This window comes from Alosa pseudoharengus, unplaced genomic scaffold (genome assembly GCF_046254945.1).
Source record: "Alosa pseudoharengus isolate Yale_2024_CS ecotype anadromous, Long Island Sound unplaced genomic scaffold, YU_APseudo_1.1 YU_APseudo_1.1_scf_22, whole genome shotgun sequence".
Taxonomy (NCBI): Eukaryota; Metazoa; Chordata; class Actinopteri; order Clupeiformes; family Clupeidae; genus Alosa; species Alosa pseudoharengus.
Window position 1 is genome coordinate 31,379,174 of NW_027468680.1, and position 15,411 is coordinate 31,394,584.

Consider the following 15,411-nt stretch of genomic DNA (forward strand, 5'->3'; position numbering starts at 1 on the left):
CAATTTGGACACCATTGATCATCTATATTTTTCTTTCCACCTCCAACAGTAGCCATCACACCGTTTTTCTAGAAATAGGCTAAATGTTAAGACTCCACCTCTTCTTCACGCGCAGGTTACAGGTTCCGAACTCGGCTTTGCACACCGCTTCGGGATCGTGCGCCTCGACGGAGGAAACATTATGGAAATACGCGGAATATACGCGCGCTAGAGGCGTCTACTTCACCAAGCCTCCGCGCCGGCACCGTTATTTCTGGGAAACAAAAATAATCGTCTGTCCGGTTATTTCTATACTTATTGCCAATTGCGAGCTTGAGTTTATAATCACACAAAAATGGGATGCGCAATATCAGGGCTGGGTTTGGCACCCAGGCAAACGACAGAGCCGAAGAGTGAAGAGGATGCTGTTGCGCACCTTACTGGGGACCAGATCGACATGATCAAAGATTCTTGGAAAGTTATTCAGGAAGATATAGCGAAAGTTGGAATTATCATGTTTGTCAGGTGAGAGGAAAATAATTTATAAAATACGTTAAATTGTCAGACGTCGTTTAACATACAGAACACTAGGCTACGTGTTACTACCACTGTCAAACTCTTGATAATAGGATATGATGATAGCGATGTGAGGAAAGTCTTCTACATTGCACAGAACTGTATTTTTTTGGCGGCAACTTCGTGGCAAGATGTATATGGCCAGATGACAGCTTTTCTCACAGGAAGAAAGATGCTTTTCTGATTACGTCGCTAGTTTCAGCGGGAAGGCTATGCGAGGCGAATGTCTCTGACCAGCTTCATGGTCCATCCATATTCACGTAGAGCTTACAATGTCTGTGGTAATACCGCAGCTGGTCTTTTGAACAGTGGGGAAATCAGAAGGATTACAACGGACGTTTGTAGAATGTTCGAAAATTCCCAGTGGATTTAAATGCCCATTTGCTTGTATTTTAATATTTACACAGAGATTTGGCTGTGATGCCACTGTAACTACTCTGTTCTGTGCTGGGATAGAACTCTTGACATCTTCATCTTCATGCCTTTACATGGAAAGAAAATAGAGAGTCACCAGTTAGCCTATGTTTAGGATCAACAAATGCCATTTATTTTTCCATAATGTTATTTAGCCTATTTGTTCAAATAAATTGACATGTTCAACATTTAGGGAACCCAGTCTCTCAACCAGTGAACCTGCAGCATTGTGTGTGTGTGTGTGTGTGTGTGTGTACACAGTAGGTCATGTAGGTTGCAGCACCATTGGCCTTACACAGTGGCCTTACACGCAATTTTAAGTGGTGATAATGTATCTAGACACAGGCGCGTATATACTAGCACATAAGGAGACAGTATGTGTGTGTGTGTGTGTGTGTGTGTGTCAGAGTGGGGGTGGGGGATAGAGAACATGAGGCAGGCAGACACTGAGCTCTGAGCACAGTCAGGGAGACGTGTCCCCCGGGAGCACATCCAAACCAGGGAGGAGATTGACCTTAGCGTGTTGGCCTAGAAGCAGCCGCAGCAGCAGAGGCCTCTGTGGCGGGCCTGACCGGGGGAGCCCTCTAGGCATGAATGGCTAGAGCGCCTCACTAGCAGGTTGAGCTCAGAGAGCAACTTGCATATTCCTTGCATATCTCCTGCGGGCCATTTTGAATGCATAGGAGCGTGCTGCTTGCTGCTCCTGATGTATGTGTCTGTGTCCTTTGTATTCACTCCAAAGACTGGAGCTGTCTGTGTGGACACATACAAATGTGATAATAAAGTTGATTTTGAGTGCCCGTTGTGAGGGAACACAAACATGCAAACAGAAGGCCATTTCTGTTGTGAACAGATGACAAGCAATGACAAGCACTCACACAAGAATACCTTAGTCTCTCTCATTAAAGGCAGGGGGGGTAGGGTGTGGAGAGGGAGGGGTACAGATTTATAAGCACAATCATCCTGGCAATCATAATTTTGCGGAACCGGAGCCTATTTTCCACAGGGTGCATGAGAACACTCTGGGCAGGCACAGCAGGGGATGCGTGCCGTGCACAAGCAAACTTCAGCTGTAGGTGTGTGTGTTCAGAATCGAGGTTTGCAGCATGGAAACCCATAGGAGCAATTCTTGAGCCTTATTGAGCCAACACCTACTTGTGTTTTTGTGACTCTCTACAGAGGACTCTTGGCCATCGACGAACAATTTTATCTCCTCATTTCCTTTTCAGTTTCCTCACAGTGCTCTTTTTTTTCTAATCAGCTGCTATGCAGGGACATGTGTTGTTGTTTTTCTGTGCTGTGAAAGTGGACTGACATTTCATTCTGGCAAGACCATACTGTATCTCTCATCATCTGCTTCCATCAGCCTCCAAAAGTGGACTGAGTCCCACATCCGTCTTAAGCGACAGCAGCCATTACCAGGGAGAGCTCTGTTTAAATCACTCACCCTCCCCTCACACATCACAGGCCCTTGTGCAGCGTCGTGGATTCCTTCTCCCTCATTTGGTTTTGACACAGCGGCCACCTCATTGTGAAGACACTAATGTTCATGACAGCTCATGGGGAGAGGTGAGCAAAACATGGCGCTAACCAGGGGCTCTTTGCAGGAGAGGGGTGTGAAGAGGGTGCAAATGGGCATGGAGTTAAAACCAGGCTCCCCTTTCCACACACTTCCTCCAACAACAACAGGTAGTTAGACTCATATGGCCCCTATATGTAGGCTTACTATATGTAGGCCTTCATATCTATGGCACACCTGGGGCCATATGACTATGAATTCATATCACAATTTAGAGATTAACTGACATGAGCAAAATGAAGACAATGAGAGGTTCTAGATGCATTTTGGCTTTTTGCCCTAGGCATACATACCGTTTGGTATAATCTAAAAGTGTAAATTGTTTGGGATGTTTTAGGGCTCATATTGAGTTTTTAGTTCATTAGTCTTTCACCTCTCCTCTCTTTGTTTCTGCAATGACAACACACCACAGGAGTTTCATAAACATTTGGTAATGGATACATTTGAACTCTCCTTACCTCCTGTACCAAAGAGCTGAATGGGAAATGTGTTTGTATTAGGAGACAACAGATGTGTTTAGGGCTCAAATGGCACTTTTCGGCTGACAAAATTCACCATGACTGGTTGTATTCCTGCAGGTATGACTTAACAGCACCTGGCTATTTGGTAACAAACTTCTGGTTCATTCCCAGCTACTGATCAGTGCTCATAACTACATGGCTAATATCTCCCATAGCACATCATCGGGTAGCACAATTGTGATATCTGTGGGATCATTAACCCTGATCCTCATCAGTGCTGCCAACAGTTAATTGTAGCAGCTGCTTGGTTGAAGATGGGGCTGGAGAGATGTCATCAGGACGCCACTGTGAGTGTTTGAGAGGAAGGTTATTCTAGGTACTTTTTGATGGAACCCTGCCATGGCTGGCATATTGTTTTTTTTCTTTTTTCCAGATTGTTGGAAAAAAGTAGAGACGGAAAGAGAGGAAGTGGAAACTGTGCTTGCACCTTGCCCTCTGTTTCATGTCTCTTCCACTCACTTTTTCATCCTCATTGTACGGTCACTGACTTCAGCCTTTTATTCCCTTTCCTCTCTAAACCTCAGCAGTCTCTCCAGCGTGGTAGTCTACAAAAAAAGACTAACCATGTTCTTTTTTGCCTGACCCACAGGCAACTGCTTTAGTCGTCTCTGTATGGGCACCCCATTCTCTGTCTTTCACACCACCCTCCTCCGTGAGTCTGAGTGCAGCATGTAGGGTAGCCCGGCAGGGCAACGTTAGAGGAGGTCAGTTCAGCAGAAAAGAAAAGACCCTGTTCAATCAGTGTCATTGGTTTCCACTCTTTATGACAGAGGCCTGACCTGGCCAGTAGTCTATGCACATGTGGGCGCATGAAATATTGATAAGTTCATACTGACAGACTTGAGCAATCACAGTAGCTCATAGGGTTTGCGTTACCCTTGCACAAGGATATTCAGCACTAGGGAGGTTTGGGGTTTGGGGTATCAAAGTGAATATAAACGGACTGCTATGACATTACTTATATTTCCAGCTCATGAAAGCTCAGAGGTGTCTGTTGTCTTGGAAACAGGCTGTTTGAAACTCACCCTGAGTGCAAGGATGTGTTCTTCCTGTTCCGCGATGTGGAGGACCTGGAGAGGTTACGCACAAGCAGGGAGCTCCGGGCCCATGGCCTAAGGTCAGTCGGCCCAGCGGGCTGTTTCTTTCTATTCCTCCTATTACTTATGCATGGAGCTCAGCACCCCATGGAGATCCATCTCAGCATATCATAATACCGCCAGCTTCAGCAGCCACAGTCGAGCCATTTATGTGTGGGTAACCAAAAACAATGTTTGATCATAATGATATGCAATGATATTCTTGAAAGAACATGAGCAGCATAATTATATCTGAGTGGTATTCAAAGGAATCTTCAGCACAGTCAGGCCAAGACTGGCCTATTAGCTTTCTAATTTAAGCTTTTGCAAAAAACTGAAGCTGCCTGTCGCTTAATGCCATGGTCTCATTTCCTTTCAAAATTCGAAGCCATCATTCAGATGGCCAGACTGTGACTGACATCTCGAAAATGAGTGGGGACTGAATATAATAAAACATTCATCATGCAAGCCAAACTTAATCGCACAAATCTAACCAGCACTATTTATTTGTTAGAAAGCAGGCACAGTTGAGGAGGCAGGTGGGGTTTCAAGTTTCAAAACATCAGCAGCACAGACATGTCCGTTTGCTTTGCAGCTATATAGAGTTTAAATGTCTGCCTCAAGTTTTAGGCCTGTGTTTCTATTATAGGCAGCGTTCTGAATGCACGCTGGCTCATCAAATATATTTATTTATTAGTGAATGAGCAGTTGTAATGTGTGCTTTTTCAATTTTGCTTCCTCTATCAACATCAGTGTTTTTTCCCCCAATCATGCAGCTCTTGAGAGCACACTCAGTTTATCCTCCCAAGCGTCATCTCTATCTGGTCGACTGTCCAGCCCTCATCGGACTATGAATGCACCTAATCCAAAGTGCAAGCCCTTCACTGCGTGCTCGCTGCTCCACCGTGTTTGGCTAGGACACTGCACCTTTTTATGTGGTTATCCCCATGAAAGGCCAACAAGACCAATTAAGCCAGAGGGCTCCGCTTAATCAAAGCCGAGGCTGCCTCGTCCGTGTGACTGAGCTCTCGCGATTGGCCTCAGTGGCTCTCCACCGACACCACAGACGTGCCTCTCACACACAGTATAAAAAGGCCAAGTGGCCCTTCTGTGTCAACCATTGACATTAGGCTAAATATTCTCGGTAGCCGTGAGGATGACAAAAAACGTCTAATTTCCCTTCAACAAGTGTTTGTGATTACGAGATTGATGCAGACTACAATTTGTTCTTCTGATTGATATCGCTCCTGTGGCCCTTGAAGAGGAAACACCTGTGTTGAGCGCTCAGAACATGGACATGAATGACGAACAAAATAACATGTGTTCATGAAATCATACAGGACATTAACTAATATTAAGTACTCTTGGCACAACACTTGTGTTTTAACACATAAACCATATGTAATGCAGTCTTTCCCGTGACCCTGAACAGAGTAATGTCCTTTATTGAGAAGACCGTGGCTAGACTAGACCAGCTGGAGAGGCTTGAACATCTTGCACTGGAACTGGGCAAGAGTCACTATCGCTACAACGCGCCTCCCAAGTACTATGGGGTAAGATTGTAGATAGTTTTGGCTGGCACAGACCATACAGTGTGTATTAGAAGCTGATGCTAGAGAGAAGCATAATTAATTCCTCATTAATTATAAAACTTGCAGCATTTAGACAGCAAAATATGTAAGATGAATATACCTTTTGAGCAAGCATCTTAGGTCATCATAGACATAGTCAACATGTGTAATAAAATTAACTTGATTAATGCACTATAGTGTTAAATCCAGGCTTTGCTCAGTTGACTGATGCATTCCTTTGTCAGTATGTTGGGGCAGAGTTCATCTGTGCTGTCCAGCCAATCCTAAAAGACCAATGGACCCCAGAACTAGAAGAAGCATGGAAGGTATGGCTGTCCCTCACTTGGCCCCAGAGAAGACACATCAGGGTTTACATATGAATCCCTAATTCTCCATACCCAATTAGAAAAAGCATTTAGTCTAGGACTTCACTTTATCCATTCACAGAAAACCAGCCCATCAGGTTTATGCCCATCTACATGGTCCATGTTTAAGTCATATTATACATAAGCCATCACATACAACTCATTCAGTAAAGCAACGTCTAACAAAACTATGTAGACTTAGAAGGTTTAAGCACTCTTGAAGGGATCTACAAAAAGGTTAGACTAATTTATGGTGTTATTTTACTTATGGGTTGTGTGCTGCGTGTTCCTTGACGGCCCCTTGTCGGTGCATGTCTTGTCATTTCACCAGAGTCTGTTCCAGTATGTCACTGGAATCATGAAGCGAGGCTACCAGGAGGAGGAACGGACCAGGCGCCATCATGTGGTCGTGTCCGCCAAGGAGCGGCCGGACAAGAAGAACACAGCCCTTTGAAGCTCCTCAGCTCCAGAGACTGTTTTAAACCCCAGCAAGGAGACACGTCACATGTGGCTTATAGATGTGTATATACTGTATTTATTATTTGACTTTTTTGGCTATTTCTTTCTTACTTTACATTTTTCACATGAACCAAAACACAAACGAATCCGTCCCTCTTGGACCCTGAATTGTTAGTTGCCCATGTGTGGCTTCATCATATTAACACAGAATTTTATTAAGACCTTGCATGAAGGGCAATACATATTCCTAAGACTTACTGTAAAAAAAGGGGGGAAAAAAGTTTAGGCCACTGACATTTTTCAGTTTTGTCCAAATTGAATTGTTAGGACTACAGATGAGTTGCATTGCTTATTCAAACAAAACCATATCTGACAAATGCATATTGCTGTGATATAAGATACGAATAATGCTGAATCCGCTGTCTAGAGCTCTTTGTTTGTTCCATACATTTGCTTCATTCAGTGGCTAGAGTCCAATGATTCTATTTTTTCAGAAAGCATGTGGCCTGAGTAGATAAGTAATGAGTGAAAGGCACGTGTCTATACCAAAGGATCAAAACCTCCTTAATAACTGTACCACTGTATCACCACGTTCTGGGCCTTAAGCAAAACAAACACGATGGGAGAATTACAAAAATAAGAAACTCATTCATATTCCACTTAATTCTTAGTCCTATTTTGGATTTTAAGTAAGCTGGACACTGGGTAGGATTAGCTTGCATATAGATGTATGCAAAAAAAAACAAATACAATCCTCTTAAATTAAAAACATTTTTGAAAATACTCTTGATGTTGCAATAAAAGAAAATCCACCGACCCGACCCTCCCCAGATGATTATGGCACCTCTCCTCCAATTAATGTGTAGTAGCTATAGATTTATCATCATCTCCTCTCCCCTCACCAAACATCAGGTACTGTCTCCACTGCTGAAAATCAACAGACAGCCGCTTTACCAGGAGCAAGCTCAGATGTGCCACAGTTCTGAAGGTCTAGTAGGCCTCCAAACAAAATGGAGGAAGATGTCCATCTATTGTGCATCCGAAGCCTACAGAGGAGACTGATGAGGAGAGGGGTTTGTAAAGTCAGACACCCGTTGCCTTCCAAAGGCCAGCCTTGGCTAGAAGGAGGCTCAATCCTCAACACCGTTTTAGCCGACGGCGGGATGGATCTGTGATAGGGTCTTACTGCAAACACATGAGAAGGAAGAGGGGGTTGGTACATGCTGAAACCAGAGGGAGGGACCAGGCAGGTGGAGGTTGGATCCCCTTGAAGAAAAACAAAATGGCGCCGATGGGTGCACCAGCGTTTGATGTAACAGTCTGTAGCTTCCCTCACTGCGTGGCTTTGGTCTTCTTGCTTTTGCTCTTCTTGTCTTTCTTTTTCAGGCCATCGATGTGTGCTCGCAACAAATTGGAGTAAGCCTGGGTTCACAAAAAATATTCCCAAATGAATAAATTAGCTAAAAACTGCATCACAGAAAATAAAAAAATAAACAAAGTAGCTTCTGGAATTAGGTTCTTTAGTGGAACCAAGATGCATTGGATGTTACTTTTAGAAACTACAGAGTATGGTCAAGCAGGTTTGCTATGCAACAGAAAAACATGCAAGGCTGAGCTGCTAGCTTAGCACCTGCCTGCCACCTTTTATTGACTCAGTGAAAATTGAGCGCTTACCATCTGAAACTTGATAACCTCCTTGGAGCTGACCTGAAAAATGACAGAAAAATATAATTATTTCTGATCTCAGCTGTCACCGTATCTGACAACAGCAATCCAAGGTCAGTGAGCAGGCTGGAGGGTGCAATCAAAAGACTGGCACATTTTTAACTGATTAAAGCTCGTCCCTCATGCGTCCAGGTTTTCAGAAAAAAATAAATAAAAAAATAGTACAACTGAAAGAACACTAAAAGAGCACCTCTGCAAAGGCCACGTAACTCTTGACAAACCTGAGCTATAAGTGTAATTGGCTTTTATTAACACTGACCGATAACAATCATTAAATGTATGTCATGAGAACAGCTACACGCTATTTTATTAACTCCAAAGCCATTGCTTCAGGTGAAACTGTCCATAACTAAATGCATTTGCTAGCTTTGAACGCTTTGAGACCAGGTGTGAATGCCACGGACTGACAAACCACACCAAAAACATTACCAGTGGAGGTAATAATTATATTAAAAAAACATGAAACATTCAGTGTAGCAGACATAGCAGTTCTTTGGACAGTACTGAGCGAAGAGAATTTGGGGAAAGAAGAGACGAGGGAGAGAGGGCTGAGGGTTTATTCTTATAACAGGACGGCAGCAAATCAGATACAACTGTGTGGGTGTGCAAGCTGTTTTAATTTGACACACAGTGCCACACGCGTGGGATGTTTCATTAAACTGACATCTACAATGGCTAGACTGGCCCAGAAAAAGACTTTTCTGGCAGAATTTTGTCACGAGTGAAAATCCAAAGACACCAGCCCCCCTTCCCAGCAGCCTTACCACTGTGCTTATCTTCTTCTTGCCATCCGACGCTCTGAGGAGGCATTTGTTATCGTTTGGCTCAAACTCCGAGTGACCTTTCCTTGGGACAGGTTTTGTTCTTCCATCATCTGTTAATTTGTGGGGAGAAAGGCATAAAAAGCTAAGGTCAATTCTTGTTAATGCTGAGCTATGCGTCATGAATTGGGCCTGCCAGTATTTCTGTCAGTGTGAAGAGGATTATGGGTATCTCGACTCACATTTCTTTAAAGTGAGGACCACACTGCCGCTGGTTCTGCATTTCTGAAACAGTCGCGTCAGCTCCGTGAGAAACTGTAGCATTTTATGGGGAAAAATGGACAGGACATCAGAATTCTGTTTCAATCTTCACTGGATGGATTACCCCGTGATATTCAACAGAATAACAACAGTTCACACATACAATTGAGTAACAACAGATTTCACCTTCCTAAAAACTAGGTAATGCTTGTATCACCTAGTTCAGTGTTTCTCAAACTTTTTTTTAGACCAAGGACCACTTAACAAATAAAAAAAGCCTCAAGGACCACCTAGCTTAAAAAAAAGTAGACCTACCAGGCTTGGAATTTCACCATTCTGGGGGCAAGGCCACTTGGCCTTCAGTTGGGCATATTTGGTGGGGGGCACAAAGGCCACATGTCAGGGCACCAATGCCAAAGTTAACTATACAGTAGTAGCATATAAAAATTATCAAAGTTGTATTTAGCCTATTCACTGCAGTAGACCTGCATCACTGTATGAAACATTACAAAAACATGAAATATGACATATTACATAGAACTGTAAATCATCTGATCATCTAATAATTACAGATATCTAGGCTATATATAACATTTATTTTATATTTGGCCTGCTATGAAATCATGTATTGAACAATTTAAGCATAGCTCAGCTTTAAGAAACTCAAATAGCCTAGATGCATGCTTAGCATTTTGTGATCATTAAGGCTACTTTCACAAACTCTTAGTCAGCTGTCCTCTGGTTTACCAATATCTAGGCTATATTTGTAACATTTATTTTGTATTTGGCCCGTTATGAAATCATGTGGAACAATTTAACCACATTGTAAAACTCAAAGACCAAATTTGGAGACATCCATGCATGTCGAAATTTACTGCAAATTCAAAACTGGATTACTCTGGAACGGCTAACTGTACAGGGGACTGCTTTACACCTTTGTGTTCGGTAAGGTCTGCTGTTTATTCTGATATATGGTTTGTCATGTGTTAAAAGAAGGGTTCGTGAAGTATAAGAGATGAATGGGTAGGGAGATCATAGACGCAAAACCTTCAGTAGAATGTATGATTAAATTGAATTATATTATTTACTTTTCTCGCGAACCGTTCAACACAGCAATTATCGGCTAACATCGTTTAAAAGCTGAGAAAAAGTTCTTTCATGTGATACTTGTGATGTCTGTGTGATGATGAGTAGGCTACTTCGCAAGTAGTTCAACTGAGAAGAATGGGTGAATTTGGACGCACTTTGTCACTTTCTCCACTGCGTAAAAGACTAAATTAATTTGCGCTGTGAATGCTAAGATTATTTTGACAGGCCACAGGCTAAATAAAAATTGCTATTAGTAGGACGCAAAGCAGAATATTGAAAGATGGGGGCACCAAGGCCACCGTGGCCTGTAAACCCTTTTCAAAGGGGCATCACGGTCAACGCAAGGGGCTACGACGGCCATGGCCGTCGTGGCCGCCGTGAAATTCCTACCCTGCCTACAACAGTATATTACATAATAGACCTACTCACTGAACAACCTTGCTTATTTGCACTGGTGTCTTTGCACCTTGCTTATTGTGTCAAAGAATTCATGATTTAAACTGGCATAGCTTATAGGCAGTGTTGCAGAACTGTTTGGAAGTTGATTTCAAGTTGGTTCAATATTGCAAACAACTCATCTAGCCTATATTTTACTACCCTGGAAATCCAGAGTTCTCGCGAGAGCACAATGGAATTGTCTCTGCGAGACACTCTGGCAAAGAGCAATGATGCACATTACTTTTACCCCAACATTCCGGGGAACCAGCTAAACTGATGAAGACAGCGCTGCAACGTTGGAGGACAGTACACATTGGTCGTAGTGTTATCCGATTGCGTCGAAGTCCGAAATCATTCAGAGTAAACATGGTCTAGTTTTATCCAATTGCATGCAGTGAGATTTTTAAATGCATGCTTGTTGCCACTCCTCGAGTTGGCCCATTACATTGTTCTTTGCCAGACCCTTAATCTTTCTAGATTATCAGGGTCTGGATTTTCTAGGCTAATATTTTACCACGTCTGCTCGCGGACCACCAGTGGTCCCCGGACCACACTTTGAGAAACACTGATCTAGTTGGTTTTGTGCCCATAGGGACAATGACAATGCCTTACATAAACTGATTAATTACTGAAGACATTATTTGGGAGTGGTTATTCTAGGTGACCATAACCTCCAGGTTAGTACACCGTGCTTTCTGAATGTACTGGAAGACTGAAGGCCATTTTAAAAAGATAGATAGATAGATAGCTAGATAGATAGATGGATATTTATTGGGTCATTTCAGAAATGCATGTTGCACCATGCAGCTCGTCAGACAGACAACAGACAGAAGTATTTTGAAAAGGTGTCCTAACCTTGACTAAACATATAACGTTATAGTCTGCTATTTAATATGTTTGTGTGGGAACTCAAATTTGAAGAATGGTCCGTAGCAAAAAACCTTCCTGCTGCTTACAGTTAAAGACTTCATTTGGTGTAGCCTATTCCGTACACATCTGTATTGAACCTTACGCCCAGTAGCCTACCTACCTACGTGTACCTTTACACCCCTACTAGTTGGTTAAAGCAGATGTAGACCACCTGCAGTATTCTGAACATGTCATCCACATTGTTTTTCAAATTAGGACTGAATGTGTCACTTTAGGGGGAATCAGACTCAAAATCCTATTTAAGAACAAAGATTACAGAGCTGGAATCTTTTATTCAGACCAGCAAGAACTTTCAACACGTCAGAGACATTCAAGTCTTCTAAAAGTTAGATATTTGACAGTAAACCCAGATTACGATAGCCTCCAGACAATGCTGATCTAATTTGAGTCTTTCACTACGATAGATTCTACATTTAACGTTGAGTTTCATACATTTCACAATCAGTGCAATGTAACGTTAGCTGACGACTAAACTGTAACACAATTTAAGTGAAGTGACTACAAATGAAAGTCCCACTTAATTAGGTATCCATCTACCAAGATTAGACTTTGTGACATTTAATGAGTAATAGCTAGGCTAACGTTACTGTACTAACGCCCCTGTTATTTGGAGAAAGGCTTAGGTCCCTACAAGCCATAATAGCCAGCTAGCCTTACTTTATGCTAGCCAACTAACGTTAAGGTTACTTTGCATTTCCTCGCATGCTGCTCAGCTATATTTTAGTTGTCAGTGTTCGTCTGTGTTTCGACGACATTTCAACCTGCCCACTGCCCGTACAATAATAATTTTACTCACAAATTAGATAAACATATGTTACAAACGACTTCATGTGTCTGCATTGGGAGGCTGCCGTGCACCGGTTAGCTTCGGCGTGTTGCTGTGATTTCACATTAACTTGCAAGTTAGCTTAGCCTGTTAAATTGGAAACACTGCACTGCGAAATAGGGAATGCTGATCAGATATAAAGCTGCAATATCTAATTTGTATTGTCTTACCGAGTCGTTTTCTAACAACACCATGTTGTTATTTCGCTTGGACCAAGTCGACGTTTGGTTAGCAAAGCTCCACTATGAGTTAGCATAAGCTCTGGTTAAGCACACGTAGCTCCTACTTCCATATCTAACTCCTCCCCTTGACCTTTCCACTCAAAATGTAACCCATCAGTTCAAATGCTACTGCCTCCCATCGGCGTTAAGTAGCATCTCAACTGGAAACTAGAAATGCAATTCCAAGGAATTACCAGTGCATGAAAATGCTAAAGTTGTGATGTAAAATATCATGTATAGTTAAAACAGATAATAAAGAGATGGTTACTACGGTGATGCTAGGATAGACATGGTGGTTGCATAGCTTAATAAAAGTTGATAGTTTAAAAGTAGACTGTTTAAAAGTTGAATGTAGATAGTTTTAAAGTTGTTGATAGACAGTAGATAGTTTAAAAGTTGTTGATAGACAGCTAGTTTAATAGATAGTTTAATGATAGTTTAAAAGTAGACCGTTTAAAAGTTGAAGGTAAATAGTTTAAAAGTTGTTGACAGACTGGAAGTTGAATGAATGTTGATATTCAAATAGTTTAATGGCTGTGCATAGGTAGATATTTGACGATAACTGAAAGTTGGAATGGCTCTAATGTTCGCTAGCAGTTATGCTAAGATTTTTAACTATGCTAACCATGTTACTTAGCCCAGTACACTACGGGTGACCCGTATTCGGGCAAATACAGTGCCCCCCACCTCCCCCCAACAACCCCCATGCATTTCTTTGCACCTTATCATGAACTACCATAGTCATGCTATATACCATTTTAAAGCTGAGAAACTCAAGAATCGATATATGTAAAGCTTTCCATGAATTAACATATATTTCGTGTGTAAAATATAAGTTTATCCCGATATATAACATATCAGAATACCCCCCTCCACCACCCCCCAAAGTTGCTGCGTTCATATTTTGTCACTTGTCTGTATGGCCGTACCAATAAGTTAGCCCAGCATGCTTGGTCTTGAAATTTTCGTAAGAATCCATAGATGTAAAATATCTACATTGTTATATTGCCAATATATTGAGTAGTTGTACACGCCAGTACAAACAAAACAGATACATACGAAAAGAAGCGAAGTAAACACTTATTTTTCGCGGAAATCCAGATATTTCGGTTTTACTTCCATTATTGTCGCTGGATTCACGGTACTCCGCGTGTTCACGAGGCTCTTCTGATTCCATCGATACCCATTACATGTCTGTAGGACCAATGAGAGTCGAGATAGATGCCATCAAAGCCAATGAGTCACGTAAGCGATGAATCTGACAACCAGTCTTTGAATGGTCATAGCGCTGCGTCTGAGTGAGCCAATGAGATGGGACCTAGATGTCCGTGTAGCCAATGAGGAGAGCTTTCTTTAGACATGTGACACATCGTCACATTCTACTTCCCTGTCGGCTAAACTCAAGGCGCATAGCCCATGCGTAACCAGATTCCGAAGCAGTGGTTTGGAAGTTTGTTACTAAACAAGCAAGAGACATGTTTTTGAAGGTTTTTGTTCGTAAAACATGCCAAAGAGACAAAAAAAAGACGAAACATGTCGAAGAACCCGAGGACATTGAAGATCTGGAGGACATCGATGAAGGAGAAGAAAGCAATTTCTCGGAATGCGACTCCGAGGAGGAGCAGAACTTTTTAGCTGGGAAGGACCCCGATTTTTAGCTGTGAGTAGACTACTTATATCCATATACAGTTACAGATTTTGCTTTTGTAATGTTTAGTGCATAGTTTTTCATTTAGCTTTGTTTCATAGTGTGAACAGTGTGAACAGTGTTCTGGTACCTGGGGGGGAGGGGAGTTAGGTGAGAATGCAGTGTGTGTTTGTGTGTGTGTTTGTGTGTGTGTGTGTGTGTGTGTGTGTGTGTGTAAAAGAGAGAGCAGGGGGAGGTGTGACCTGAGTACACACATTTATATCATTTGTATAAGTTGTTGGGAAGGGTTTTCATATACTTTAGTGGGTCTGAGCCTAACTTCCATCTGTACAATTGTTTCAGTGACAGCGATGAAGACTGGGCCCCGCCAAGCAAAAAAACAAGAGCTGAGGATCCTGTGTCTGAGGAAGAGGAGCCGGTGGCCGAGACTATTTCAGTTGTTCATAACACGTTCCATTTTGTTGACCGTGGTTGCCAACACAAATACATTTCTATTGCATTGAATGTGAATCATTTGATGTTTCGTTTGCCAGGGTATTGTTATTTTTTACCTTTGTTTCATTTTATAATACAAATGTTCACTGCATTACCTTGTTTGTCCTTTTTTCATGGAAATCTCAAAGGCCTAGGAGCAAAAGTAAGAGTTTCAGGTCAGATAATGCTTCTCTGGACTCATGGCACAGCCACTGCAAAGCACTCCAGGTACAAGCAACATGACACAGAGAGTGTAACCTTTCATTTGACACCAAGATCATGGTTCTACATAAAGGGGTTCTTGTATAGGAAGAATTTTAGTTTTGGGTAACCAAAGGTCCTTTTGGAGTCTCCAAATGGACACTTAGCAAAACGCATGTGTATGCCCACACAAATATAGGTCCCACACAGTCATACTTCATCCTATAAGGATCTACTTTGACATACAGATTCACAAGACCTGGTAGTGGGCCTCAGTGGTGTTTTCAAGAGAACATA

The 15,411-nt window shown here is 42.2% G+C and overlaps 2 protein-coding genes across 2 annotated transcripts; one reads left to right on the top strand and one right to left on the bottom strand.

Moving 5' to 3' along the window:
* The first annotated feature begins 158 nt into the window (after window positions 1-158).
* On the top strand, window positions 159-6,955 carry xgb (x globin). The gene is made up of 5 exons (XM_076299719.1): window positions 159-504; window positions 4,079-4,186; window positions 5,578-5,698; window positions 5,962-6,042; window positions 6,413-6,955. Exons 1-5 carry the CDS (start codon window positions 335-337, stop codon window positions 6,533-6,535), a joined length of 603 nt encoding a protein of 200 aa, XP_076155834.1. The 5' UTR covers window positions 159-334; the 3' UTR covers window positions 6,536-6,955.
* Window positions 6,594-12,873, bottom strand: srp14 (signal recognition particle 14). The gene is made up of 5 exons (XM_076299720.1): window positions 12,741-12,873; window positions 9,269-9,341; window positions 9,030-9,139; window positions 8,215-8,247; window positions 6,594-7,962 (listed from the first exon to the last, which is right to left on the bottom strand). Exons 1-5 carry the CDS (start codon window positions 12,762-12,764, stop codon window positions 7,873-7,875), a joined length of 330 nt encoding a protein of 109 aa, XP_076155835.1. The 5' UTR covers window positions 12,765-12,873; the 3' UTR covers window positions 6,594-7,872.
* Window positions 12,874-15,411: the final 2,538 nt, after the last annotated feature.

What these genes read in the sequence shown, in the direction of transcription:
- xgb (XM_076299719.1), top strand. Translation starts at nt 335, where the DNA reads ATGGGATGCGCAATATCAGGGCTGGGTTTGGCACCCAGGCAAACGACA. An exon ending in CTCCGGGCCCATGGCCTAAG is followed by an intron (nt 4,187 to 5,577) that starts GTCAGTCGGCCC and finishes GACCCTGAACAG; the next exon opens with AGTAATGTCCTTTATTGAGA. An exon ending in CGCCTCCCAAGTACTATGGG is followed by an intron (nt 5,699 to 5,961) that starts GTAAGATTGTAG and finishes TTCCTTTGTCAG; the next exon opens with TATGTTGGGGCAGAGTTCAT.
- srp14 (XM_076299720.1), bottom strand. Translation starts at nt 12,764, where the DNA reads ATGGTGTTGTTAGAAAACGACTCG. An exon ending in TGTTGTTAGAAAACGACTCG is followed by an intron (nt 9,342 to 12,740) that starts GTAAGACAATAC and finishes AAAATGCTACAG; the next exon opens with TTTCTCACGGAGCTGACGCG. An exon ending in GGTCCTCACTTTAAAGAAAT is followed by an intron (nt 9,140 to 9,268) that starts GTGAGTCGAGAT and finishes ACAAATTAACAG; the next exon opens with ATGATGGAAGAACAAAACCT.